The 27,660-nt window shown below is 39.8% G+C and overlaps 1 protein-coding gene and 1 long non-coding RNA gene across 4 annotated transcripts in view; one reads left to right on the forward strand and one right to left on the reverse strand.

The window, feature by feature from the left end:
* Positions 1 to 27,660, forward strand: part of CEP120 (centrosomal protein 120) — an 80,955-nt gene that overhangs the window by 10,778 nt on the left and 42,517 nt on the right. For all 3 annotated transcript variants that reach the window (XM_058737810.1, XM_058737820.1, XM_058737801.1), the window contains exons 6-15: positions 6,249 to 6,397; positions 10,474 to 10,671; positions 13,386 to 13,613; positions 14,598 to 14,814; positions 15,852 to 16,029; positions 19,518 to 19,667; positions 20,387 to 20,569; positions 22,547 to 22,643; positions 22,742 to 22,894; positions 23,693 to 23,782. In XM_058737810.1, coding sequence (XP_058593793.1) covers positions 6,249 to 6,397; positions 10,474 to 10,671; positions 13,386 to 13,613; positions 14,598 to 14,814; positions 15,852 to 16,029; positions 19,518 to 19,667; positions 20,387 to 20,569; positions 22,547 to 22,643; positions 22,742 to 22,894; positions 23,693 to 23,782 — 1,643 coding nt within the window. The remainder of the gene's footprint in view (positions 1 to 6,248; positions 6,398 to 10,473; positions 10,672 to 13,385; positions 13,614 to 14,597; positions 14,815 to 15,851; positions 16,030 to 19,517; positions 19,668 to 20,386; positions 20,570 to 22,546; positions 22,644 to 22,741; positions 22,895 to 23,692; positions 23,783 to 27,660) is intronic.
* LOC131516608 (uncharacterized) lies at positions 5,045 to 5,720 on the reverse strand. The gene is made up of 2 exons (XR_009264173.1): positions 5,624 to 5,720; positions 5,045 to 5,207 (listed from the first exon to the last, which is right to left on the reverse strand). It is a non-coding gene; the product is annotated as an uncharacterized LOC131516608 (long non-coding RNA).

The following is a 27,660-nucleotide window of genomic DNA, read 5'->3' on the forward strand; positions in this document are numbered from 1 at the left end:
TTGTGTATTTATAGGTCTGATTCTGCTGGGAATAGACTTTGCATCATTTGCAGACAAAGACCATATCATGTCTTTATTCCCACTCGGCATGCCTTTGTTTCCTTTGCTTATCTTCCTGCGTTTGTTAGGACGTGTAGTCCGGCACCACGAAGCTGTGATGAAAGGGGATCTCCTTGCCTTGTTTCTGGAGGATTTTTATGGATGTTCTTTATCAAGTCGAGGAAGTTACTCTCTAGTTGTCTACTGAGGGTGTTTCATCATTACCGAGTGTGGGATTTTATCAGATGCTTTTTCTGCATATTTGATACCATCATGTGGTTGTTCTTTAGTTTGTGATGTGATGGATTATATTAGCAGATTTTTGAATGTTGAACTAGTCTTGCGTACCTGCAAAAAATCGCATTTGGTTGTGGTGTATGGTTCTTTTTATACGTTGTTGGATTCACGTGGCCAATAGGTTGTTGAGAATCTGTGCATGTATGTTAATGAGAGCTAGTGGTCTCTTGTGTTCTTGTTGGGTAATGTCTGGGTCTGGTTTTGACATCAGGGTTTTAAATGCTGGCATCATAGAATGAGTTAGGGATTATTTCTTCTGCTTCCGTTGTCTGAAAAAGATGGTGGAGAATTGGTCTTTCTTCCTTGAATGTTGGGTAGAATTCACCAGTGAAGTCATCAGGGTCTGGTACTTTCTGTTGTGTAAAGTTGTTATTGATTCAATTTCACAAAATGATATAGGCCTGTCTGGATTGTGTGTTTCTTCCTGTGTGACTTTTGTCAGACTGTGTCTTTCAAGGGAGTTGGCCCATTTCTTCTTACAGGCAATCGAATCTGTGGATAAAAAGTCGTTCGTGTAACATTCCTTCAGTATCCTTTTAATGTCTATGGACTGTACAGTGATTCTCCTTTTATTTCGGATATTAGGAATTTGTATTTTCTCTCTTTTTCTCTTAGTAACTTGGCTAAATGCTTACTGATTTTATTGATGTTTTCAGAGAGCCAGCTTTCGGTGTTTATTAGGTCTCTTTCTCTGCTGACTGAATTTGATCTGCAGAAATGTGCTGCTCTTATTTTACTTTCCTGAAAGAGAAGCTTAGATTGTTTTGTTTTTTTGTTTTGCTTTTTAGTGTGCCTTGTACTGTTTTGTTGAAAGGTGGACGTGATACCCTGGGTAAGAAGAAGACAGGTCTTAGGTAATTTAGAGGTGAAGGAGAGGGAGGGGTTTTGTAGTCCTGTGATGAAGTCTCAGTGTTTGGTGAGCCTGCCCCCCCTGTACTGTTGGGGTTCATCTGGTATTAGATTTAGGTTCTAGATCTTTGGCAGGAGGATCAGAGAAGTGATGCTTTTGTTCTTTTCACTGCATCCTATCAGCACACAACTTTGATTTGTTCCATTACTGGTGATGTCCATTTTGGTTATGATTCAGGTAGCGTATGCCTGTTACTTTTTCTTTCCTTCACTTATAATTAATATTTTGTGAGACATTATCAAGTGTGGACTTAGAGTTCTTTTTGCTTAATGGGTTACAATATTTATCATCATTTGTCCCTGATTTGTGCAGCGAGAGCCCCTTCAAACTTCTGTTTCTGTTAGCTTGTCTCCATAATTCTTACCGCTTTGGTTAAATTTATTCCTAGGTATCTTCTGGTTTTTGGTGCAGTTGTAAATGGGATCGATTCCTTGACTTCTCTTTCTGCTCCTTCACTATTGGTGTATAGAAAACAGATTTCTGTGCATTGATTTTGGATCCTGCGACTTAGCTGAACCGGTGTATCACTTCTAGCAATTTTTTGGTGGAGTCCTATGGGTTTTCTATATAGAGTATCATGTCGTCTGCAAATTGTGAATGTTTGACTTCTTCCTTGCCGATTTGGATGCCTTTTATTTATTTACTGATTTTGAGAGAGAGTGAGTTGGGGGGTGGAATCCCAAGCAGGCTCCACACTGACAGTGTGGGGCTCAAATCCCTGAACTATGAGATCGTGACCTGAGTGAAAGCAAGAATTGGACACTTAACTGACTGAGCCACCCAGGCACCCCTGGAGGCCTTTTAATTCTTTTTGTTGCCTGATTGCTGGGGGTAAGACTTGGACTACTATGTTAAGAGAGTGGACATCCTGGTCTTGTTCCTGACCGTAGAGGAAAAGCTCTGTTTTTCCCCAATGAGGGTGATGTTCGCTGTGGGTTTTTCATAGATGGTCTTTATTTTTTTTTATTTTATTTATTTTATTTTTTTTAATTTTTTTTTCAACGTTTTTTATTTATTTTTGGGACAGAGAGAGAGCATGAACGAGGGAGGGGCAGAGAGAGAGAGGGAGACACAGAATCAGAAACAGGCTCCAGGCTCCGAGCCATCAGCCCAGAGCCTGACGCGGGGCTCGAACTCACGGAACGCGAGATCGTGACCTGGCTGAAGTCGGACGCTTAACCGACTGCGCCACCCAGGCGCCCCTAGATGGTCTTTATTAAGTTGAGGTATGTTCCGTCTGTCCCTACTTTGTTGAGGGTTTTTATCAAGAATAGATTCTGTATTTTGTCACGTGCTTTTTCTGCATCTATTGAGAGGATCATGTGGTCCTTATCTTTTCCTTTGTTAATGTGGTGCATCACATTCATTGACTTGCAAATATTTAGCCACCCTTGCCGCCCGTATTCCACTTGATACGGCTGAATAATTCTTTTAATGTACTGGTTGGATTTGATTTGCTAGTATCTTGAGAATTTTTGCATCTATGTTCATGAGGGATATTGGCCTGTAATTCTCCTTTTTAGTGGGGTCTTTGTCTGGTTTTGGAATCAAGGTAAGTTTAGCAGCTTTCCTTCCATTTGCATTTTTTCAGAGCAGTTTGAGAAGAATAGCTATTAGCGCTTCTTTAAATGGCCGGGAGAATTCCCCTGGGAAGCCATCTGGCCCTGTACTTTAGTTCTTTGGGAGATTTTTGATTGCTGATTCAGTTTCTTTGCTTGTTATTGGTCTGTTTAAGTTATCTGTTTCTTCCTGTTTCAGTGTTGGTGGTTTGTATGTTTCTAGGGATTTATCCATTTCTTCCAGGTTGCCCAACTTGTTAGCATATAATTTTTCATAATATTCTCTTATGGTTGGTATTTCTGCGGTGTTGGTTGTGATCTCTTTCATTTGTGATTTTATTTATTTGGGTCCTATCTCTTTTCTTTTTGATAAGTCTGTCTAGGAGCTTATCATTTTTATTAATTCTTTCAGAGAACCAGCTCCTAGTTTCATTGATCTGTTCTATGGTTTCTATATCATTTACTTCTGCTCTAATCTGTATTATTTCCATTCTTCTGCTAGCTTTAGGCTTTATTTGCTGGTCCTTTTTCTAGCTCCTTTAGGTGTAAGGTTAGGCTGTGTAGTTGAGACCTTTCTTGCCTTTTAAGTAGGCTTGTATTGCAATATGTTTCCCTCATAGGACCACTTTTGGCGCATCTCAAAAGTTTTGGGTTGTTGTGTTTTCATTTTCTTCTATGTATTAATTTCTTCTTTAATTTCCTGGTTAACCCATTCATTCTTTAGTAGGATGTCCTTTAATCCTCATGTATTTGTGGTCTGTCTAAATTTTTTCTTGTGGCTGACTTCGTTTCATAGTGTTGTGGTATAAAAATACACATGATATGACCTCAGTCTTTTTATACTTCTGGAGGCCTGATTTGTGACCCAGTATGTGATCTATTCTGGAGAATGTTCCATGTGCACTCGACAGGAATGTGTATTCTGCTACTTTAGGATAAAATGTTCTGAATATATCTTAAGTCTGTCCTGTCCAGTGTGTCATTCAAACACATTGTTTTCTTGTTGATTTTTCTCCTTAGATGATCCGCCCATTGCTGCAAGTGGGTGTTAGAATCCCCTACTATTATTGTATTGTTATCATTGAGTTTCTTTATGCTTGTGATGAACTGATTTATAGATTTGGATGCTTCCATATCAGGAACATAAATATTTACAATTGTTAGGTCTTCTTGGGATAGCCCCCTTAATTATGATATAATGCCCTTCATCTCTTATTACAGTCTTTGGTTTAAAATCTAGTTTGTCTGATAGAAGTATGGCTACTCCGGGCTTGCTTTTGACATCCATTAGCGTGAGAAATGGTTCTCCATCCCCTCAATTTCAATCTGCAAGTGTCTTTAGGTCTAAAATGAGTCTACAGGCAGCATATAGATGAGTCTTGGTTTTTTGTTTGTTTGTTTGTTTGTTTATGCATTCTGATACTATCTTTTGATTGGAGCATTTAGTCCATATACATTCAGAGTGATTATTGACAGATAGCCTGTGTCCGTAATTCTTTGAGCTTTTTCTTGGTTTCTGGCATAAGAAGATGATCCAGGCTTATCTTGTTCTTTACCTATCTTAGCCCTGGGTTCTGCTGTTTCTTTAAGGAGCCTGCTTCCTTTTAGTAAAGAAAGATGTTGAAGAGTCAATTTCCAAGTGCAAGATATGCCAGTTGCTATTGGGGTGTTCCAGTGGAAAAAGGGAATCGGTGCATGTGTGTATACATACACACACATATATACATAAACATGTATATGTATTTGTATATGTATACGTGTGTGTATATATATGTATATATATATACATCCTAGTAACACACACATAGACACCTTTATGGCTCTGTTTATTTACACATTTAGTGAACAGCATACATTCACATTGACACCTTCATTCCATCCAGTCTTATATAAGAGTTTTCCTAGTTGTTCTTCCTTTCCATACCTGTAACTCCCTGACAATGGGAGACCTGCCATAGTTATTCTGCTGACTTCTAAGCTCTGCTGACCTTAATATTTCATGGCTATCGTTATTAAAGTGATTGTCAGATACTATACTAAATGCATTGCTTTGATTTAATCTTCTAAACGACATAAAAGCTTTGCAGAAATAAAAATGGAAGCTAAAAGAGATCATATAGTTACAACATACAGCTAGCAAATGGCAGAACTGGGATTGGAACCTTGGTCTGTGTTACTCGAGTGTCTCTGCTCTAAACCATGATGCTATTTTTATTTACTTATTTATTTTTGAGAGAGAGAGAGAGAGAGAGAGAGTGTGTGTGTGTGTGTGTACATACCTGCTCAAGTGAGGAAGAGCCAGAGAGAGAGGGAGACGGAGAATCCTAAGGTGTCTCTCCATGCTGTCAGCACAGAGCCCACTGCGGGGCTCAAACTCATCAACCACGAGATCATGACCTGAGCTGAAATCAAGAGTCATACCCTCAATTCCCTGAGCCACTCACGTGCCACTCTTATATTTTTTTAAAGTTTTATGTATGTATGTATGTATGTATTTATTTTGAGAGAGAGAGAGATGAGGCAAGAAGAGAGTGTGAGTGGAAGAGGGGCAGAGGCATGGGTAGAGAGAGAGAATCTCAAGCAGGCTCCAGGGCAGAGCCCATCGCAAGGTTTGATTTCACAACTGCGAGATCATGACCTGAGCTGAAAGGAAGAGTCAGACACTCAGGATTAACCCTGCATATTACCCCTCCCTCCATCCCCCATCAGAGTCCGAGCTGTCTTTTAGCTAAAGAGTTTTGTTTGAGACTCATTTTCAAGCCAGAGGTGCAATTTGCACCTCAGCCTGGAAAATTGGAATCCGGAGAGGATTACTTACTGATAGGGCATGTATATATATGAGGTGTGAATTCTGCCACTTCTCTTCTCCTAATTGGTTCATAGTTTCCTCTTAGGAAACTATCTCACTGTTTAGCGTGGCATCCAGTAAGCCTCTGCTTAGCCCTCCAGCCCCGTGACATGTGCCTTCCATGTCGGTCATCACCCTGTGATCAGCACCACGCCTACCTCACTTCTCCAACCACAGGCTTTCGCTTCCTTCCCAGTCTCTGCAGTGCGGTTCCTTCTGCCTAGAACACTCTTTTCTACTCCCTTATCCTGTGTATGTTCACCTTTCTCTTCTTAGCCACATGGAGTTTATTTTTCAGTTCCCAGTTGAGATTCACTGCCTTCAGGAAACCTATAATGTCTTTTCTTTGTGGTTTATTTATTTTAAAAATATTACCGTATTCCAAAATAAGGCTTTTATGTGCAGAAAGAAAACGGTGCTTAAGTAAGGTTTTTTTTTGAGGGTGTTAAAAACAAGAAAATCCAAGGAAACCTTATTGAGATACTATATCCATGAAAACTGCAAGCAAGATACAAAGCGTACCCAGCTTTCAAAACCTTCACAGTAGTTTATGGCACACTGTGACATAGTTTAATTGTGTTTTTTCCCCGTAAAGTACCTTCAAGCTTGTCTGGCCTCAACCCCAAGGACATTGTGGCAGTGCTGAATGAGGAGGGAGGCTACCATCAGATCGGACCAGCCGAGCATTGCACAGACTCCTTCATTATGTCAGTGACCATAGCATTTGCCACCCAACTGGAGCAGGTAAGACTTTCCTTCTGATTAGTGACTCACAAAGAGCGGAAAACATTGACTTTTTTTTTTTTTTTTTTGCAACGTTTTTTATTTATTTTTGGGACAGAGAGAGACAGAGCATGAACGGGGGAGGGGCAGAGAGAGAGGGAGACACAGAATCGGAAACAGGCTCCAGGCTTCGAGCCATCAGCCCAGAGCCTGACGCGGGGCTCGAACTCACGGACCGTGAGATTGTGACCTGGCTGAAGTCGGACGCTTAACCGACTGCGCCACCCAGGCGCCCCAACATTGACTTTTTAAAAACTTGCCTTTTGGGTATTAAAAAGATGTGCAAGTGGACTGTTTTTTTTACTTTAAAAAAATGTAGAAACATGTTTCCATTCATACCAGAAAATATTTCTGCTTTAAGAATAAATTGGTATGATGTTAGTAGTAAGAGAATGAATTAAATCTCTGGACATTTAGAAGAAAGCCCATCAGTAAACACTGTTTCCCGTTGTACCATATGGCATTGTAAAGACTGGCCTGAAAGGATTTTTCTTTCTAAGTATTGAAATATTTATTTTTTGGAGAAATGTTCAATGTTGGGAACACTTGGTCCCAGTCATACTTTATTGGGTATCATGTCTGGAATTAGATTTTACCTTATTTACAAACTGGCAAATTAGCCAGTTAGAATTTCTTGGACGTTGCCGGATGATAGGAGGTTCCTGGGTCAGAGACAAAGGACTGTATTACTCTCGGCACAGCAGACATCAGCATCTGCATATTGCCTGCAGTCTTCGTTACCCTAGGTCCCAAGGGGTGACATCGAGGGGCCCAGGTTGCTGCTGTACAGAGTGGGTTTCCATCACAGCTGAGGAACACAGAACACTTTGATTGTAAGTCGCCTGGTCTCCCCGGGAAGACACTTGACCTAATCCTTCTAGGTTACCAGCTGTATAAGCAACACAGGGAAGTGGCCTGTGTGAGGGTGGTCAGTGCCCCAGCAGGGACTCAAGACCCACGTCAGCATTGCCTCTTCCCAAAATGGCTTAGCACAACATGAGCTGGTACTTCATTGTCCTTCTCAGGATCTAGCCCAGTTTTCTTGACATTATGTTGGTCGATAGCAACTGAAGTAAATTAATCTTTTCAAAATAGAGAATATGGCTCATGACTTAAATTTTTACCATACTAATAGCTTTCTTAGAATTACAAAGTTCCCACATAGTCTGCATTTACAAGTGAAATATGAGTTAGTGACCACAGATTTATATGACTTGCGAGACTGTCAGGTAAAGATTTTTCTCAGGGAGTATGTATAATTTTGTCGCACTAAATTCGTGTTTTTGCCTTTCTGTATCACTTTCTCTATTTTTCTTCTCTTCATAAAGCCCTGCCTATGGATTGCTCCAAATATGCCATTCTGGTTAGAGGGAAGGTTAGTTACTCAGTTTAGTTTTTTAAAAAAACCCTCAAAACCAGAATAATTGCCTGTTGGCTCTCGCTGCTAAAAATTAAGCCAAAATGGGTTCTTCAGAAACAGTAAACAGAATTACCCTGGAGCCCAGCAGTTCCACTGCTAGGTGTGTATCAAAAAGAATTGAGAACAGGTGTTCAAACAAAAACGTGTACAGGAATGTTCATAGCAGTATTCACAGTATCTAAAAGGTGGAAACAGCCCACATGTCCATTAGCAGATGAGTGGATAAACCAAGTATTTGTGTGTATAATGGGATATTACTCAACTCTAACGGGATGGGGCACTGACATGTGCTGCATCGTGGATGAACATCGAAAACCTGCCAAGTGAAAGAAGCCAGACACGCAAGGTCACATAATGTGTGATGGCATTTGTGTGATATATCTAGAATAGGTGAATCCATAGAGCCAGAAAGCACATTTGTGGTTTCCTGAGGCTGCAGGAAGGGGGAAATGGGGGTGAGTGCGTAACAGTTACGGTATTTGTCTTGGGGATGGTGACAGCCTCATGGAGCTAGATGTGGCGACCCTAGATGTGGGCGCATAAACGACCTTATGAATGTACTCTGTTACTGAGGTGTGCGTGTTCTCGTGGTTACGGTGTTAGATTTTCTGTTGTGTATTTTACTATAATTAGAAAACACAAAAAATTAAGTCCAGTAGTGTATTCATCTTTTGATACTGTTGAATATTTATTGTTTGCTTTTTTTATTTTTTAAAGACAAGCCTTTTTTTTTTTTTTTTGGTACCTTTCTTAATTTTTGTTGAGAGAGTGCATGAGCAGGGCAGGGGCAGCGAGGGGAGAGAGAATCCCAAGTGGCTCTGTGCTGTCAGTGCAGACCCTGATGTGAGGCTCAATCCCATAAGCCATGAGATCATGACCTGAGAAGAAATCAAGAATTGGATTGAGCCACCCCACGTGCCCCAAGCCAAGCATTTTATAAATTAGCCATTTAGTTTTTTCTCTTTGAGGCAGTGAAAGGTGGTGTGAGAAAGCATTTGGCAACAAACAAACCAACGAAAAATACCTTTTCAGATGCACATCAGTGACTTAGAACCCAATGCTATCAAGTGGTAGAATGGAGGAGTTAGTTTGGGGCAGCCACCAGGCAGTGATAATCGTGCCTTCCTCCTTTTCTTAGATACTGAAAGTTGAGGGTTAAAAAAACAAACAAGGATGATAAAAGATTTTTAAAAGAATCTTTTCTTAGTGGAATTACTTAAAATGAAGTACGCTATGAAATATCTAAGGACCATCTTTACTTCTTAAAATTTTTATTGCTTTGTGATTATGGAAGAAACCAAAGGGGAAAAAAAAGTCTCTTGTAATTGAACTCAAAAATAATCACTGGTGACAAGGTACTGTATCTTTTTTCTTCAGACATTTTCTTGTTCACGTAATAGCTGACTCTGCTGGGTGGTGGTGGTGTCCACTTGAACATGTTTTTTCTCTTGTAATCCTTTTATTGACCCTAAAAGAAATGGAAGTACAGAGGGATAGAGCACTTTGCCCAGAGCTTCACAGTAAGCCATTGATGGAATCAGGATTGGGGGCATAATCCAGAACTTGCTCTTAGCAACTGTCAGTGTATAAATGCTGCCTCTCTATGTATAAATCTACATGATTAAGATCTACTCAAATACATTTTTTCTCAGATTCATGAATGTATGGGACTAAAGTAAACATTTACATGTAAAAATATACTCTATACGAAAGGAAAAATCGCTACTGAGTATTTACTATGTTATTTTACACAAAATAAGTAATTTTATTGAATATTTGCTATATACTGAATACGGAGCTGCTATGTTCGAAGCGGTTAATTCTTTTATTTTCATGAACCATACAAACTGTCCTGTAACTTCTTTTGGCCTAAGAGTATGTCTTAGATAACTTCCATGTCAGTATATCATTATTTAGCAGCCATATTGTATGATAACTAAAATATATTTAAGCCATCCTCTACCGATGAATACAACACTTGTTATTTTTAACAACATCCTAGTGAACACTTAGGGTCTGTTGGATATTTTATATTTTATGGGACAGGAATCTGTGTTTCTTCCATAGGTGGCCATGAAGCTGCCAGTTTTGAGCAACAGGAAACATCCTTTTGCAACTGTTAACTTGTAGGTTTCCCAATTTTGACAGAGTGTCTAGAAAGCTTTTTTCTCAAAGGCGTGGACTAAGGTGTTACATTAAATAGCCTGCCTGAAGTTTGTTTAAAACCCTCCTCTTATGTATGAAGACAGTGGCCGAGTAAGAAGATGAAATAAGGTATACGGAAGTAAAGAAGACTCAGTTTAAAATATGTGACCGCTTGCTTCTAAAAGAACTTACACGTACTCGTTCATGGATCAGTTGGATGAAAAGTAAACTTTAAAACAAAATATATCTCTAAAAAATATTTTAGTCTCTGGGCTTTTCTAAGGTAAACCTTGAAAAGTTAAACTAGTCATGAGGTCGTAATTTTTCAGAGATTAAGAAATTTTGAGTGATTTTAAGACTTTGAAATAAAATCAACATTTTAGCGTAAACTTTAGAGTTCATCAGACATTTATAAGCCTGTGTAGTGGTTTATAAATGAATACTCTTTTTTTTTTCCTCCTTAAATGCTTAGTTAATTCCGTGTACCATGAAACTTCCAGAAAGACAGCCTGAGTTTTTCTTTTACTATTCTTTGCTGGGAAATGATGTTACAAATGAACCCTTCAGTGATTTGATCAACCCAAACTTTGAGCCAGAGAGAGCATCTGTTCGAATACGTAGCAGCATAGAAATTCTTCGTGTTTACCTGGCACTTCAGTCTAAACTACAGGTAAGTACGGCAGGAACTCTTTTTCACTTGAGTTTTTTTTTTTTTTTTTTTTTTTTTTTAATGTTTATTTTAGAGACAAGAGTGTGAGTGGGGGAGGGTCAAAGACAGAGGGAGACAGAGAATCCGAAGCAGGCTCCAGGCTCTGAGCAAGCTGTCAACACAGAGCCCGATGTAGGGCTCGAACTCACTGACTGTGAGATCATGACCTGAGCCAAAGTCAGATGCTTAAGTGACTGAGCCACCCAGGTGCCCCAACTTGAGATGATTTTTTAAAGCTTCATAGAGGTACCAAGACTCTTATTTGAGTAGTGAAGGTCATCTTTCCCCCACATCTTGTCATTTTTTAGGAATTCTCCTGGCTTGTGAAGTCCCTAGTATAGCCATTACTTGAGAATTTTAGGAGATACACCTCTTTTCATCATAACTGGGTAAAGAAGCGTATCTGTTGACAGTCTGTGTAATAGAAAATGTATAGAGAGCCTAAAGTTGTGGGCTCAGGGAAGATTTCATCATTAATTAGGGGGCTTAGTAGTCATACACAGATCACACCCTGGATTTCAGAATGTACATACCCAATTGCTATTAAAAGCTAAGAAAGGGGTGCTTGGATGGCTTAGTTGGCTAAGCATCTGACTTTGGCTCAGGTCATAATCTCATGCTTTGTGGGTTTAAGACCCACGTTGGGCTCTGTGCTCACAGCTCAGAGGCTGGAGCCTGATTTTGATCCTGTGCCTCCTTTTCTCTCTGTGCCCCTCCCCCACTCATGCTCTGTCTCTGTCTCTCAAAAATGAATGAACGTTAAAAAAAAAGGCATGTGGGGCGCCTGGGTGGCGCAGTCGGTTAAGCGTCCGACTTCAGCCAGGTCACGATCTCGCGGTCCGTGAGTTCGAGCCCCGCGTCGGGCTCTGGGCTGATGGCTCGGAGCCTGGAGCCTGTTTCCGATTCTGTGTCTCCCTCTCTCTCTGCCCCTCCCCCGTTCATGCTCTGTCTCTCTCTGTCGCAAAAATAAATAAAAAAAAAAAAAAAAAAAAAAAAAGGCATGAAATAACCCAACTTTCTAAAACCTGCCCTTGAATTGAGGAATTTTGTCAAATAACGTTCTATTGGACTCTCTTTAAGTGAAGCTTACTCAGTGATTTACTATTCTTTGTTTTATTACAATTGATTTTAATCAGACTGAAATGGGGTAGTGTAATAAAGGATTAGGTAGTCATTTTTTAAAAGTGATCAGTCTTTAGATTTTGCTTGCAATTTGGGTGGGAGGTGGGAAGAGCCTTTAAGAAATTGTAATAGAGGTATATTTTGGACGTGGTTCTGCTAAACTCAGGATTCTAAGTAGCTGAATACTATATAAAATGATGAACTGCTTTCTTCCTGTATTTTATATTTTCATATGGATTTTACCTTTCTCCCATCCAAGTACTAACCAGGCCTGACCCTGCTTAGCTTCTGAGATCAGACAAGATCGGGCGTGTTCAGGGTGGTATGGCCGTAGACTGGATTTTAGCTTTCTAAACATCTTGAGATTTATTCCACATCTAAAATACTAGTCTTTACCAAAGTATTGACTTCTTTCTTACTTTAATTCTCCTAGACATTTAAGTCGTAAAAATCCTTTCTCTCCAGCTCATTCTTTTTTTTTTTTTTTTTTTTATTTTTATTTTTATTTATTTATTTATTTATTTTTTAATATATGAAATTTACTGTCAAATTGGTTTCCATACAACACCCAGTGCTCATCCCAAAAGGTGCCCACCTCAATACCCATCACCCACCCTGCCCTCCCTCCCACCCCCCATCAACCCTCAGTTTGTTCTCAGTTTTTAACAGTCTCTTATGTGGATCCTGAGAAACGTAACAGAAACCCATGGGGGAGGGGAAGGGAAAAAAAAAAAAAAAAAGAGGTTAGAGTCTCTCCAGCTCATTAACACCATCACACCTAATAACATTGAGACTAAATTACAAGTCATTGCTGACATTAGAACTAAAAATAGTTTCGTGTTGTGACTGCTTATTGTGCATCTGAATGCCAGTACAGGAAGGTAAACAAGTTGATATTATAGTATGTAGGTGATGGGTAGTTTCGAAAGGGGGTAGTGTTGAAGTTTTGATTAGCTATCAGTGATAAACAGTATGCTCCACCCGAGAGGTACACTGTTTTATATGTGAACTCTGAAAAGCAAGAAAAGAGAAAGAAACACTAAAGATGTTTTATGGGCAAATAAAACAGAATTATTTCAAGTTCTTTAGTTTCCACATAAGGCTGGAGCTACTAACTTACTTATTATTATTATTTTTTTTACAACTGTTGAGATTAATTTTGAAATGGAAATAGAAACATTGCTTGAGGTATTTGTTTTCTATTTACGTTCATGTATTCATGACATATTTGCTTATGTCAAAACAACCCAGTAAGATATTAAAGTAACCATAATTCCTGAAGGAGAAAAAGGTGATAACGTATGATTATACAACACTGGAAGAAAAAATGAAAAAGAATAGCTTTATTATTGAGTTCTTAGGAAAGTTTATGCGTTATCAACAGTTTGAACAATCAAGTATGAGACTCTTTGATGCAGTCGCTGCAGGTCAATAAGATAACCTGCATTATACGTCCCTTCTCTGGATCATGTTATAACCTTTGGTTAAAGTTGATGTGTTTAGGAGAAAGGAGAGACCATAAGGCCCTATTCCGATTTTCTCTTTCACATCAGATCCATCTTTGCTGCGGAGACCAGTCACTTGGAAGTACAGAAGTGCCCTTAACCGGACTGCTGAAAAAGGGGAGTACGGAAATCAACCAGCGCCCCGTTACAGTTGAGGGTGCTTTTATTCTTGACCCTCCGAAGCGAGCCAAGCAAAAGCTTGCACCTATTCCTGTGCAGCTGGCCCCCACTGTGGGCGTGTCTGTGGCTCTGCAGAGAGAAGGCGTAGATGCCCAGGCAAGTAGTGACCCCTCCATCTCCTCCTCCAGCTTCTGCACTGTCACTCCGGTGTCACTCATGACTACCGATAAAAGTTGAACTTCAAGAGTGACCTAGCGTAAGCAAGTATTTATTATTCTTAATTAGTGGCCTCCATTATAGGTGTTTCTTTTCTGGAAAGTACTGTAGCTGCCCTGGCTGTAGTTTATAAGTGATAACACGGCCTTCACGTACCGTTTTCTCCTATGCTAGGAATCTCCCCTCCACCCCCCACCCCCCAGGTCATGGTCAGTCACTGGCAGAGATAGACCACATTTCTGGGAATCTGCACTCATGGTATCATTTTGGTGGACTCAGCTTTAGCTTAAAGACGGCGTTCTTGGTTCATTAGTGGTTTCTGGTCCCCGTACTCTCTTTAGGCAACAGAGATGGTATTTGTTTGGATGTATATGTTTTTTGATTGTATATAGTCCCAGAATCAGCCTCCGTGTACTGTTCTTCTGAAGAACTGATCTTTATGTAGATTACAAATGACAGAAAAACTGATGTGAGAGTTTGAATATATATATATATATATGTTAAAATATATATATGCATATATTTTTAGAAGGAAGTGGAACAAAGGAAGAAAATCACACTAGATCTGTTTTTATTTTGGTTTTGTTTTAACATAGGCCTCCATTGTATTTATTGCCTTGGTAACAATAACCTTTCCCAGGGACTCCTGTCCCTGACTTCTTACACCAAATATCCCTTCTTACCAGTTAGCGTATATTTTGGTACTCAGCTCTGGATATCCTGTTTCCTTCCTGTCCATCTTCCTTTTTCTGGTTCTAGATGCTATACGAAAATTTGCAAATGATGAAGAAAAATAGACTAGGAATATCTAAAGTGGGAAGGGAAGCTATTACTAAAAAAAAAAAAAAAAAAAGTGACTTTTTTTTGCTTAACGATGAAGGAAAGTGCTTTGCGAATCATACTTTATTTAACAATTATTTTTAGTCTTTAATTGAATTAAAGACCCAGAACGAACATGAGCCACAGCAATCACAGAAGGAAGTTTTAACTCCTGTAAAAGAGAAGACGCTCGCTGGGCCAAAGTCACCAAGCGTGTCCCCTGTTCCACCTCAAAACCAGTCGCCTCCAACCCAAGATGATGCAACCGGAAGTGAAGTGGAGAGCCTGCAGTATGACAGGGACATGAAACCAAACGCAAAGGGTAAGACGTTCTCACACATCTTCCAAGCGTCCGTTTTGTAGCCATCTACTTAACGATGAAGAGCGTTTTCACCGTTTGTCAGTATGTTGTGAGTTTGATTTTCTTTCAAGAGCCAATAATGTGTGGTGATGTAAAAATTCAGTTTAAATGGAATTGAATTGAATTGAAATTGAGTCTGTAACTTCATCACAGAATTGGCTAACAGGTAAGAATTGTTCACTTACTTTTATTTTAGACACAGCTTACTGAGAAGAAATGACAGAAAATAGTTCTCGCTAACATATTTTTCACTAGGCAACGCTTGAATATCTTGAATCCATTGGAATTTTAGAGAGAAGAGCTACTAACTGCCTGTTGTAATAAACTTGTTATACCCATTTTTGATGCTAAAGTTAAGGGAGAGCCTGAGAATGGTTTTACCTGGTTGTGTCAATTTTCCACCCACTGCTCTAGGACCCGCAGTTAGATCTTGTAGCGGAAGTAATTAGAACAGTGTTCGATCAGGAGTCGGAAGTTAAGGTGCAAGTGATCCCTCGGTCACTCAGTAGCTGTAGGACTTGGGCCACTCGCTACCCATCTCTGGTCTGCAATGGGACTGGAGTAGAATTCTCTTTTTGTCAGACTATGTCCTGTGTGCCTTCCGTAGCCAGAACCGTGTCTTCAGAAGCGATGTAATGATGCCTGCATTAAGTCTGCCATACAACCCCTCGAACTCGAAGTTAAGGTTAGCTGCCTCTTGGATATAAGTTGGCGCCTGCCGGGCTGCTGTCGTATGTTAGCACTTTTCTGGTGTGCAGCCGAGGTGGAGAGGGGGGCCTTCTTTACACAGTTCTAAAAATGGGAATTAAAGCCTACCTAATTTGGGGGCAAGTCACTTTAAGAAGTTCCTATGCCTCATTTCAGAGGTTTATGAAACCAAACGATCACATTTCTTGCTTAGAGGGAAATGAGATGGTATCTTTAAGTGAGGTAAATAAAGGAAGAGAAAGTGTTACCGAGTGGGATTTTTTTCTCTTAAATTTTTATGTTCGTTGTAGCCATGGGTTCTTCTTTGCCTCTTCCGGTGGCCCAGCCAGTGACCACAGCCACTGCTTCAGAAACCGCCTCGGGACAGAAGATTGCGGTGCCAGCGACATCACATCATTTTTGCTTCTCAATAGACTTAAGGAGTATCCATGATTTGGAAGCTGGTTTTCCAATCAACTGTATGTTAAGGTGTGATATGATTTTGTTTCAAAGTATTCTTTTCTGAAGAGCAGTGCCTTTTCTCTACTTGGGAGTTTCAGAGGGAGAAATATCACTGGAGAAGTTAGAACATTCGTTAAACCCTGTGGACTGAAAAAGCCTGCAAGGTTCTGTCCTCATGAGTTCGAATTTCAACAAGGGTGTGTCGGTGGCATTGGTGGTATGAGAGGTGGTGATAATTGTAGGTGCTGGTGATAATTTACTACTGCTTCTATTCAAAGAGAGCGACTCTTAAAATGTGTTGTTTCAGAAGGTCACCTGGGTGGCTCAGTTAGTTAAGCGTACGACTTCAGCTCAGGTCACAATCTCACACTTCGTGGGTTCGAGTGCCGCATCAGACTGTGCCGACAGCTCGGAGCCTGCAGCCTGCTTCGGATTCTGTGTCTTCCTCTCTCTCTGCCCCTCCCCTTCTTGTGCTCTGTGTCTCTCTGCCTCTCAAAAATGAATAAACGTTAAAAAAATGGGAAAAAAAAGCATTGTTTCTAGAAAAGGTGTCACGGCAAATTCAGGGAAGTGTAATATCTTGTTTTTCTATGAAACTGTATTATAATGGGAAGTTGTATCTCTACTACTTGATAAATGAGACTGAGAACCATCCTTAATGGGCTGCACGTGGAATGTGTCTACCCTGCTCCATATAAAGAATTGAGATACTTATATATTTCAGTCAGTTAAATGGCTCTACTCAATAGCCTGTTATTAACAACAATACATTTTCATAAACCTTCTGGTTGAAATGTATATCAAATGTAATATATTAATGTGTCTTAGTTGGGAGTGGTTAGTTGTTCCTTACAAATTTCTTCAGAGCAAGCACTAGCCTTTCTAACAAGGTTGGTGCTCTTGATGCAACTAAAATGAGAAAATCTTTCTGTCATCTTGGACTGCCGTTTCCAGGAACGTCCACAGCTACGCACTGCTTCCTGCTGGTATTTGAGGCATACCTGCCTTTCAAATGCATAAGTTAACTCATACTTGTATCTACTCCTTCATGTCTTAGATTCCTCTCCAGCTCTATCCACAGTCCTCGCAGCTTGGATGTGAACGATGGACAAAATCAAAGGGACCCAGCACTGGGTGTGACTGTGAATTCACAGAATGGCATTGTTTCCATCACAGCTTAAGTTGTACTGTTTACCTCTTCTCAGAGGCTGAGAATAATTATTAATATGTTATTTGAAAATTGAGGGAGAAAAAGCTTGTCTCCAACAGACAGCTTTTCTCAAAGGGTTTATAAAACCTCTCTTCAAATTGTTTTTAGAAAAAGAATTGGTACTAGTATTTCTACTCTTTTTGTCTTCCTCTGTTTTTTAATTTATTTTATTTTATTTATTTAGAGAGAGCACGAGCAGGGCAGAGGTACAGAGGGAGAGAGAAAGAATTTCAAGCAGGTTCCAGGCTCAGTGTGGATCCCAACATGACGCTCCATCCCATGACCCTGGGATCATGACCTGAGCTGAAATCAGGAGTCAGACGCTCAACCGACTGAGTCATGCAGGCGCCCCATCCCTCTACTTTTTTAACTGAGATCTCTTTTCTGCTGCTACTAGAGAATGTGATCTTAGGGTACCTAGAGATAGTGTTGGCTAGAAGCATAGAAATATCAAGGTGATCTACAGTTAGAAGCTGTGAGGGGGAAGCCTTGTACTAGCCCCCTTAGCAGGCGTGCATCCTAGTTTTTGTGGTTCCGTCTTGTCATGTGGGCCATTTGTTTAATCATTAAGTGCCCACGTTATGCCAGCAGTGTGCCAGGTATTAGGAGTTTATGGGCCACGTAAACAAAGAGCTCAACCTAGTGAACAAGACAGACTGAGAAATAAGTCAACATACAAGGAAGGCTAGACGTTCACTTGGCAAAGAAAAGGGGAAAAATACTCTAAACCGAGGAAACAGTTATGATATGCTTAACACTCCACCTGGAACTCACTTGATGATAAGGGCCGTTGGTTCTGTCTTTGAGTCATTTTGTGGCATTTTTTAAAACACTGGCCATTTAACTTTCCGTTTGATAAATTTTATGTCATCATGCTCTCACTGGTGTGAAACTGGTTGGCAGCTGTGGAATGGGATTTGTGAGATGAGCTGATTTCACTGCATGTGTCATTATGTAGGAATGGAGTAAATGCACGGGATTCTTGTTGCAGGAAAAGCAGTTTTCGTTACTAGTCTTTAAATTCCCGTTTTCATAATGCATAACGAGACACGAGATGAAACTGAAGTGAGCCTCAAGTTGTCTTTCTCTTTGGCTTTAAATTTTTTTTTTTTTTCAACTTTTTTATTTATTTTTGGGACAGAGAGAGACATAGCATGAACGGGGAAGGGTCAGAGAGAGAGGGAGACACAGAATCGGAAACGGGCTCCAGGCTCTGGGCCATCAGCCCAGCCCAGAGCCTGACGCGGGGCTCGAACTCACGGACCGCGAGATCGTGACCTGGCTGAAGTCGGACGCTTAACCGACTGCGCCACCCAGGCGCCCCTCTCTTTGGCTTTAAATACAGAGTAAGTTCAGCAGTAGTCAGACATGTTCCCATTTAATCAGGTGTGGTTTCTGTGAAGAAAGGAAGAAAGAGTCTTGTCACTCCTTGAATCACCTGCTTCCATCCTTGATTCTCAAAGACAGAATCTTACCATGGGTGCACCCTCTGGGAGGTGACTAGGGGTTTTCAGTCCATAAAAATTGAGACATGATTAAAAATTTTTTTTTCATGTTTATTTATTTTGAAAGCAAGAGAGGCAGAGCATGAGCAGGGGAGGGGCAGAGAGTGAGGGAGAGAGAGACTCCCAAGCAGGGGTCCACACCGTCAGCACAGAGCCCGATGCGGGCCTCGTTTCCACAAATGATAACATCATGACCTGAGCCGAAGTCATCAGCCAGATGCTTAACTGACTGAGCCACCCAGGTGCCCCAAGACATTATTAAATAAATAAAGTAAGTTTAGAAATTAAATTCAGCAGGTATTTCCTGAACATTTACTATATGCCAAAAAGTGCTTATTTTTGCTGGGAGGGCAGAGATGAAAAACACAGGAGCAATGCCCCCAAGGGACTCCTGGACAAAGGGCAGCTTGGTCTTTGTTTGGCATCACGGTCATTCCTAAATTTTAGAGTCATTGGGAGTGTATGAGAATGATTCTCTCTTCCTTTTTCGGTGTTACAGCCTTCACAATACCAGACTTCTTGCCCTGAAGTTCATCTTAAGATTGCTTATAAAGCAGCTTTGGGAACTAGTGCTATATACACATAATGCATTTCCTCTAGAATTGCTGACAATATTTGCAGAATTTTAAAGTTGATGACAGGATTTGAACCACAATGTATTTGTACCATTTACGTATTCTAAAAATTCTATTTGTTATATCCATTTTATCCTTTAAAAAAAAAACAGATTAGAAGTCTCATCTGTAACCTGTATCATAGGTTGTTTTTTTTTTGTTTTTTGTTTTTTTTCTAAATTCTAGGTACTCCTATCCATTCTTTGGTAGTGCAGCTCCTATTATGACAAATCCTCCTGTAGAAGTTCGCAAAAACATGGAAGTTTTCCTTCCACAGTCTTACTGTGCATTTGACTTTGCAACTATGCCTCAACAGCTGCAGGATACCTTCTTAAGGTAACATAAATATGGTGTTTATGACACGAAGCCACTCTTGAAAATGCGTATCTTGTTACTGACAAAAGGAATTTCTAGAGATTTAGATCCACAGCAGTTAATGCATCTGATAACTTGGACACACACGTATTAGTAATGTAATTAGTAATGTCTGTGACGTGGGTGCTTCTGCTCTGAAGTTTTATGAAGTTATGGAGACTCTTCGCAGATTTTCATATCTTATTTGTATGAATTTGGAGGTTAGAACTGCGTTAAATACCATCTGTGAGTAAGGAAGATGATTTGAAAGACTACTGTCTTGTTTTTCATAATATGTGAAGATCAGTAGGAATAAGCTATTTAGTTTTATCACGGATGCACCAGTTGACTGTAGTGAATTGGTTGCTTTTTCTGTTGCCTCATCTGTATAAAATGAAGGTGTTATTAATGCACCTGTCTGAAATGGATTTGTGAAGAAAAAGATCTGAAACGTCTTTTTACTCAAGTGTGTATATTATTTTACAAGGAGGAAGGAAGAGTAAAAAATAGCACTTTGTGGGTTTTCTTTATTGCACAGAAAGAGGTATAGAAACTGTAATGGTATTTTCTGTTTGTTACCCGTGGAATGGAGCCTTTCCGACCCAGGTAACAGAAACATCTTGGTGCTTGGGGAACTCAAAGAGCTACTACCGACTTGTTCAGAAATGATAAGATATGAACACTTGTTTTCTCTTCCTTAGGATTCCACTGCTGGTTGAATTATGGCACAAGGACAAAATGAGTAAAGATTTACTTCTGGGAATCGCCAGGATCCAGCTTTCTAACGTCTTGTCTTCAGAAAAAACTCGCTTTTTAGGTTCCAGTGGTGAACAGTGTTGGCGTCAGACGTACAGTGAAAGTGTGCCTTTTATAGCAGCACAGGGGTAACGGATTTCCCAAAATGTCCATAGCCTGCTTTTTGTTCTCATTGGCTGGGTACAGCCTTACGCTTCCCTGTCGTCTTGGTGGTGATGGTCCTTCTTTGACCTCAGGGGGCTGTATTCTAATGGGCTTTTTTAGCACTGTTTACCTTTCTGATCCCACTGTACCCTCCAAGACTCTTAACACCTAGGATCTTAAATGTTTCCCTCCTCTCTGTTAAGCCTGACGGTTTTAATTTCCCGCTATGTTGTTTGGTTGTGTGTTTAACAATTCAAGGTCAGATTTATAATGTATTTTTACATTATTTTGCTTTGGGAATGACTGTTTTTCTACTTGAAAATATTTTAACTTTTGCTTCAAATCTATTTTCTGAGAATGTTACAAATGTTGGGCACTTTTAAAAAATGAGTATGGTTTCTATGCCCTGGAATCTGGTGCCACCATGGAAAACTGAAGTTCACATACCTTACACAAAATACATCTATTTTATTTATTTTAATTTTTTTTTAATGTTTATTTGTGAGAGAGAGAGAGACACACAGAGTGAGCGGGGGAGGGGCAGAGAGAGAGCGAGACACAGAATCCGAAGCAGACTCCAGGCTCTGAGCTGTCAGCACATAGCCTAATGTGGGGCTCGAACTCCCGAACTGTGAGATCGTGACCCGAGCCGTAGTCAGATGCTTCACCAACTGAGCCACCCTAGGCGCCCCAAAATACATCTATTTTAAATACGTCTTTTTAAATTTAGCAGTAGAAATTTAAATACACTTTAAAATTATACATCACATGCCTTGGTTTTTGAAGCATAATTAGAATGTACAAAGAAATCAGGCTCAGTAAAAAGCCGAGATCTAAAAGTAGTATTTAAATCCCTTCCCTTGCTCTTCCCCATCTATAGTCCCTTCCAGAGAGCAAAGAATTAGTAAAACTTTTATTCACTTGGAGGATCTGGCAACAGGTGTTTTAGAGAAGCACATCTCCTGGTGAACTGAAAATTCTTCCAAAAATCCCATTCTTTTGTCGCATTAAGTAGAACACAATGAAAATAATCAAATCATTACTAGTTATTTTAAATCTGTTGGTTATGAATATGAACTTGTGTTGCCCTGCTCTGTAGACAGAGAAGTTTTAGGAGACTTAGTGCTTTGGTGTATTTTATTAATTTCTTCTAAAAGTTGTGAGATTAGAAGAAAATGTAAAAATGATTATTAAGAGTTTATTTGTGTGGGTTCCAGTCATTGAAGTTTTTGCTTGACCAAGGCTTTATGGAATAGATTTTAGACAAGGCCACGTTTCTTGTAGGCAAGACCATATTTTCCTCTGATGTTCTGGTAAATGCTACATGCAGCTGTACGAGACAGAGAGATGCTCTTTATGATAAAAATAACATATAATTATCCTATTTTTAGGAATTACCCTGAGGCAGTGCTCACATCCAGTAAAAGGTTTATGTACAAGTGCTTCATCCCAGGAAAATAGTAGAGTAAGAATTCAGAAGAATCTACATAATCAAGAGTAGGAACATTAGTTTTTGTCTTAATTTTACTGTGTAATTTTATTAGTATATTTTACAGGCATTAAAACTTCAACATTTTTGAATGAAGGTTGAGGACATGAGAAAATGCTCTAGATGTAAATGGAGAAAAAGGGACAATGTGTATCTGCATGTGTATCTGCACATACGTAAAACAGAAGAGAGGAAGGAAATGAAAGTTTAGCAGTAATTACCTTTGGGCAGTAAGAGTTTAAATTTCTCCAAATAATCTATAGCTCATGTAGGTCTTCTTGTAGTAAACGTAGGTCTGTATGTAAGAGTTCCGTGATCAGGTAAAATGCATATATGGAAGGTCTCGAGGTTTGAGTAGTGCGAGTGTCAGATACAAGAAATGTGACCTACTCAGTGCTGTAACATTGGGGAAATAAAAGGAAAAATCATAGTGTTTCCACAAATTTTAAAGTATTTCTGACTTCATGTGTAGGGCAAACAACAGGATAATGGATCTTTCTTACACAGTAACTCTAGAAGATTATGGACTAGTAAAAATGCGTGAGATTCTTGTATCTGATTCATCTCAGGTAAGTAACAGTGAATGTGAAACAACATGACTGTAGTGGATCGAATACATTGTGTGTATGAGTGTGTTTGTTTCAATATGTTTTCATTCATGTCTTAGGGTTTATCTGCTGGGCAACAGAAGGCATGTTCCCTTCCTCCAGCACCTTGTCCTTCAGAAATCCAGACAGAGCCTCGAGAAACCTTAGAATACAAAGCAGCACTAGAGCTAGAAATGTGGAAAGAGATGCAGGAGGACATTTTCGAAAATCAGGTTACCTTTTAAACGTTACTTTCAAACCTTTTTTTTTTTTTTAATTGGTTTACTTAGAATATTCTTCTTCTCCATAGTAGACTTTTTTTTTTTTCTCTCTATTCCCCGGGTACCCTATCTAGCCCTCTTAATAGCAAGAATACTTTACTCTGAGAGAAAAACAGAATAAAAAAATAACTCGATAAATGATAGTTTGGCAGAAGCCATGCAGAAGGATCCCCTTCTGTATGACTTCTGGACAAAATTAGGACTGAAGGTTCGAAGTCAGTGTTTGAGAAAGTGAACATTTCTTTTAATTTCAGGCCCTCGTTTACCATATCCTCCTGGAGCCTAGAACCATCTCTCTTTACACAATAAAGAGAGAAAACAGGTCTTCACTTCAGTTTAAAAAAAATTTTTTTTACATGTTTTATTTATTTTTGAGAGAGAGAGAGAGAGAGAGCATGCGCAAGCAAGCAGGGGAGGGCCACAGAGAGAGGGAGACACAGAATCCGAAGTAGGCTCCAGGCTCCGAGCTGTCAGCACAGAGCCCCACACAGGGCTCAAACCCATGAACTGTGAGATCATGACCTGAGCCCAAGTCAGATGCTCAACCGACTGAGCCACTCAGGCGCCCCATTTTAGTTTATACTCTTGTGGGTATCCCTTGCTTCAGGCATTCTCTTTGGTTTGTTTTAAGAATAAAAGAGGAGGTCTGAAGGAAACATACTGGTGATCAGTAGTATTTAACAGAGAACTGACCGATTTGTGTGTTTGAAATATTGATGTGCTTTTTGTGACTTTTTCTTCCTTGTGTAGCTAAAGCAGAAGGAATTGGCTCATATGCAGGCTCTTGCAGAGGAATGGAAGAAAAGAGACCGAGAGAGAGAATCACTCGTAAAGAAAAAGGTAATAACTTTTATAGAAAAGCTGTGGAGTAACAAAGTACAACGATTGTATACTGTTTTGGATAAACTGAATGGATGGGTCAGGAGTAGGAGGAAGGCCTTTCTCTGTAAGGTATTGGCTGCTTTTTTGATTTTGAACCCTGCAAATGTATTATTTGTTCAAAAAATGAATACTGTAGGAAAAAAGCCTACCTCTGTATGAAAAAAGATAGCACCTTTTAATCTGTTGCTAATCAGATGCTAATAAAAAAGCATCAAGAACTTAGAAGGTAATTTTAAGAATTTAATCCTGGAATAAATGACATCTTTAAAAATGAGACCATCTGATCTTACTCCAAAAAGCAAAAGTTCAGTACTTACCTATTTACACTTAAGTTATTGAGTAAAACAAAAACCCTGAAAATAACACTTCTTTCAAATACTGAAATTAAACTCTCATACAAGTGGTTAATGACATAGCTACAAACGGAGAAGATAACCAATGGCAGGATGGCTGACTGCCCTCCACCAAGAGACTGGAGCAGGATGCAGACTAGAATATTTTCAAAAGTTATTTTCAGGGCTCTGACCAACCAGTTACATTTAATACGTAATTATTGGCACACTTAGGTTTTTTTTTTTAACTTGTTTTTTTGCTATGCTTGGGTTTAAATCTGTTTTGTTGTTGCTTTTCCATTGTTCCATCGTTTCTTAGTTCTTTTTTTTTTTAATTTTTTTAATGTTTATTTTTGAGAGAGAGGGAGACACACACACACACACAGAGAATGCATGCGGGGGAGGGGCAGAGAGCGAAGGAGACACAGAATCTGACGCAGGCTGCAGGCTCTGAGCTGTCAGCACAGAGCCCTACATGGGGCTTGAACCCATGAACCGCAAGATCGTGACCTGAGCCGAAGTCAGATACTGAGCCACCCAGGTGCCTTCTCTTAGTTCTTTTTTTTTTTTTTTTTTTTTTTTTTTTGGTCTTTTCCTGCTTTCTTTTGGATTCATTGACTTTTCTTATGATCCCATTTTATTTTTACTATTGCTTTATTACCAGTGTCTGTTTCATTGCTTTTTGGGAGGGTTGCTTTAAGGTTTAAAATATTCAGTTTTAACTTATTATTAGCACACAACTACTACTATTATTAGAATTAATTATTGATGCTAATAATGCTATTATACCATATCACGTGTAGTGTAATAAGTTTACATCAGTGTATATCAGGCATGTGTTCTTTGTGTTGATACCATCATACATTTTGCTTCTCCATAAATTATCCTAAAATATATTTTTGCTTTTAAGAGTTAGTTTTTATTTTTATTATTATTTTTTTAAATTTATTTTTGAGACAGGGAGAGACAGAGCATGAACAGGGGAGGGTCAGAGAGAGGGAGACACAGAATCTGAAACAGGCTCCAGGCTCTGAGCCGTCAGCACAGAGCCCGATGCGGGGCTGGAACTCACGGACCTTGAGATCATGACGTGAGCTGAAGTCGGCCACCCAACCGACTGAGCCACCCAGGCACCCCAAGAGTTAGTTTTTAAAGAAAACTTTGAAGCAAAATCCTCTTTTATTAACCACATAAATAACATTTCTTGTAGTATGGGTCTGATGGCTATATATGCTGTTAGCTTTTGCTTGAAGAAGTGTTTATCTCTCATTTTGAAATATATTTTCACTGGGTGTAGAATTCTGGGTTGACAGCTTTTTGTTTCAATCTGTAAAGTTGTTACATTAGCATGTTGGCTTGTTTCGTTCTTGATGGAAAAATCTGCTGGCCTTGTTATCTTGGCCCTCTATCTCTGTAAGGTCTCTTTTTTCCTCTCACTTGGCTTAAGATTTTTTTTCTTGATGCCTAGTTTTCAGCATTAGGAATTTTTTTTTTTAATTTTTTTTTTCAACATTTTTTATTTTTGGGACAGAGAGAGACAGAGCATGAACGGGGGAGGGGCAGAGAGAGAGGGAGACACAGAATCGGAAACAGGCTCCAGGCTCCGAGCCATCAGCCCAGAGCCTGACGCAGGGCTCGAACTCACGGACCGCGAGATCGTGACCTGGCTGAAGTCGGATGCTTAACTGACTGCGCCACCCAGGTGCCCCTCAGCATTAGGAATTTGATGGGCCTGTGATTCTGTGTGTGTGTGTGTGTGTGTGTGTGTGTGTGTGTGTGTGTGTGTGTGTTTATGTGCACCCTGCTTGGAGTCTTGGAGCTGCTTTGGTTATAGGGTTTTATCAAGCTTGGAACATTTTGGGTTTTTATTGCTGAAAATTTTTTCCTGTGTCTCTTTCTCCTCTCCTGATTAGAGTCCTGTGTGCATGTATTGTACTACTTCATATTGTCTCAGAGAGAATTGAATTATTTTTTAAGTCTTTTTTTTCCTCTCACTGCTTCATCTTGGATATATTTTATTTTATTTTATTTATTTTTTTTTTTTTAAATTTTTTTTTCAACGTTTTTTATTTATTTTTGGGACAGAGAGAGACAGAGCATGAACGGGGGAGGGGCAGAGAGAGAGGGAGACACAGAATCGGAAACAGGCTCCAGGCTCCGAGCCATCAGCCCAGAGCCTGACGCGGGGCTCGAACTCACGGACCGCGAGATCGTGACCTGGCTGAAGTCGGACGCTTAACCGACTGCGCCACCCAGGCGCCCCTTGGATATATTTTATTGCTGTGACTTCCGGTTGACCATTGGTTCTTCTGAAGGGTCTGATTTGCCACAAATCCAATTCAGCACAATATTTCCTTTCATATACTGTATTTTTCATCTCTATAAGGTTCACTTAGGCCTTTTCCTTTTTTTTTAAGCACTTTTCCTCATGTTCATGTTTTCCTTTACATTCTTGAGTATCTGGAATATATTTACAATATGTTATCTACTAGTTACAACGTGCGTGTCATTTTGAGGTCTCTTTTGTTTTTTTCATCTGGTTATAGGGGACACTTTTACATTACTTTGAATGACTGGTAATTTTTTCTTAGATGCCAGAAATTGTGAAGTTTACATTGTTGACTTCTGGATCTTGGTGTGTGAGGTTATTTGGGTTGAGTTTGATCCTTTTGAGTTTTGCTAGGGCAAACTGAGAAGAGCCTGTAGCCGTGGGCTGTATGGTAAGATGCCTAGCATATGACAGTCTCTCCCCTCAGACCAGGAGGAATGCCCACTATTCTCATTCCTGACTGAGCTCTGGGAATGCTCTATCTTCGAACTTTCCAGTGGTACTTTACCTAGCCTCACAGGGTTTCACCTTGGACTGGAGGGGACTACTCTGCTGGTCTCCAGCGCTCACTTTCTGCACATCTCCCTCCTCTCCTCACCACCTCGAGTTCCCGCAGCCTCTTTAGTCTCCTCTCTGCTGCCTCAACTCAGCAAGATTGAGAGGCTCTGCTGGGTGTCCCCTTCTCTGAGCCTTAGTCTGGAAAATGCCAGAGTTATTGTAGGGCTGGACTCATTCATCTCTGCTCTGTCGGTGGTGATGGTCCTGTGCTGCCCATTCTCCAATGTGTAAACACAGTTGTTTCGTGTATGTCGTTCCATTTGTGTTTGTAGAGGAGGGCAGGTAGTCTTTTACGAGTAGACCAAGCAGAAGTCCCCAAGGCCTTGGACTTTCAAATAACTGTTTCAATTTTATCGCCCTTAATTCACAACCATTAAAAATTTGAAAAACCAGTGGGTTAAAAAAAAAAAAATCTAAAAAAAGAAAAAGTTAACAGTACTCCAAACCATCCATTCTTAAGTGTTCAAATAACCAAACTTTAAAAACTAGAGGCCCTCACACATACTTAAGCAATATACTAGTTTTCCTTAAATGTGTCTTTTATATTAAGTTGGATTTACAGTTCTCAGGTATCCTTTATTCATTGAATCTGAGTGAGCTATCAAATATTTAATTTT

Source organism: Neofelis nebulosa, chromosome 1 (genome assembly GCF_028018385.1).
Source record: "Neofelis nebulosa isolate mNeoNeb1 chromosome 1, mNeoNeb1.pri, whole genome shotgun sequence".
Lineage (NCBI taxonomy): Eukaryota > Metazoa > Chordata > Mammalia > Carnivora > Felidae > Neofelis > Neofelis nebulosa.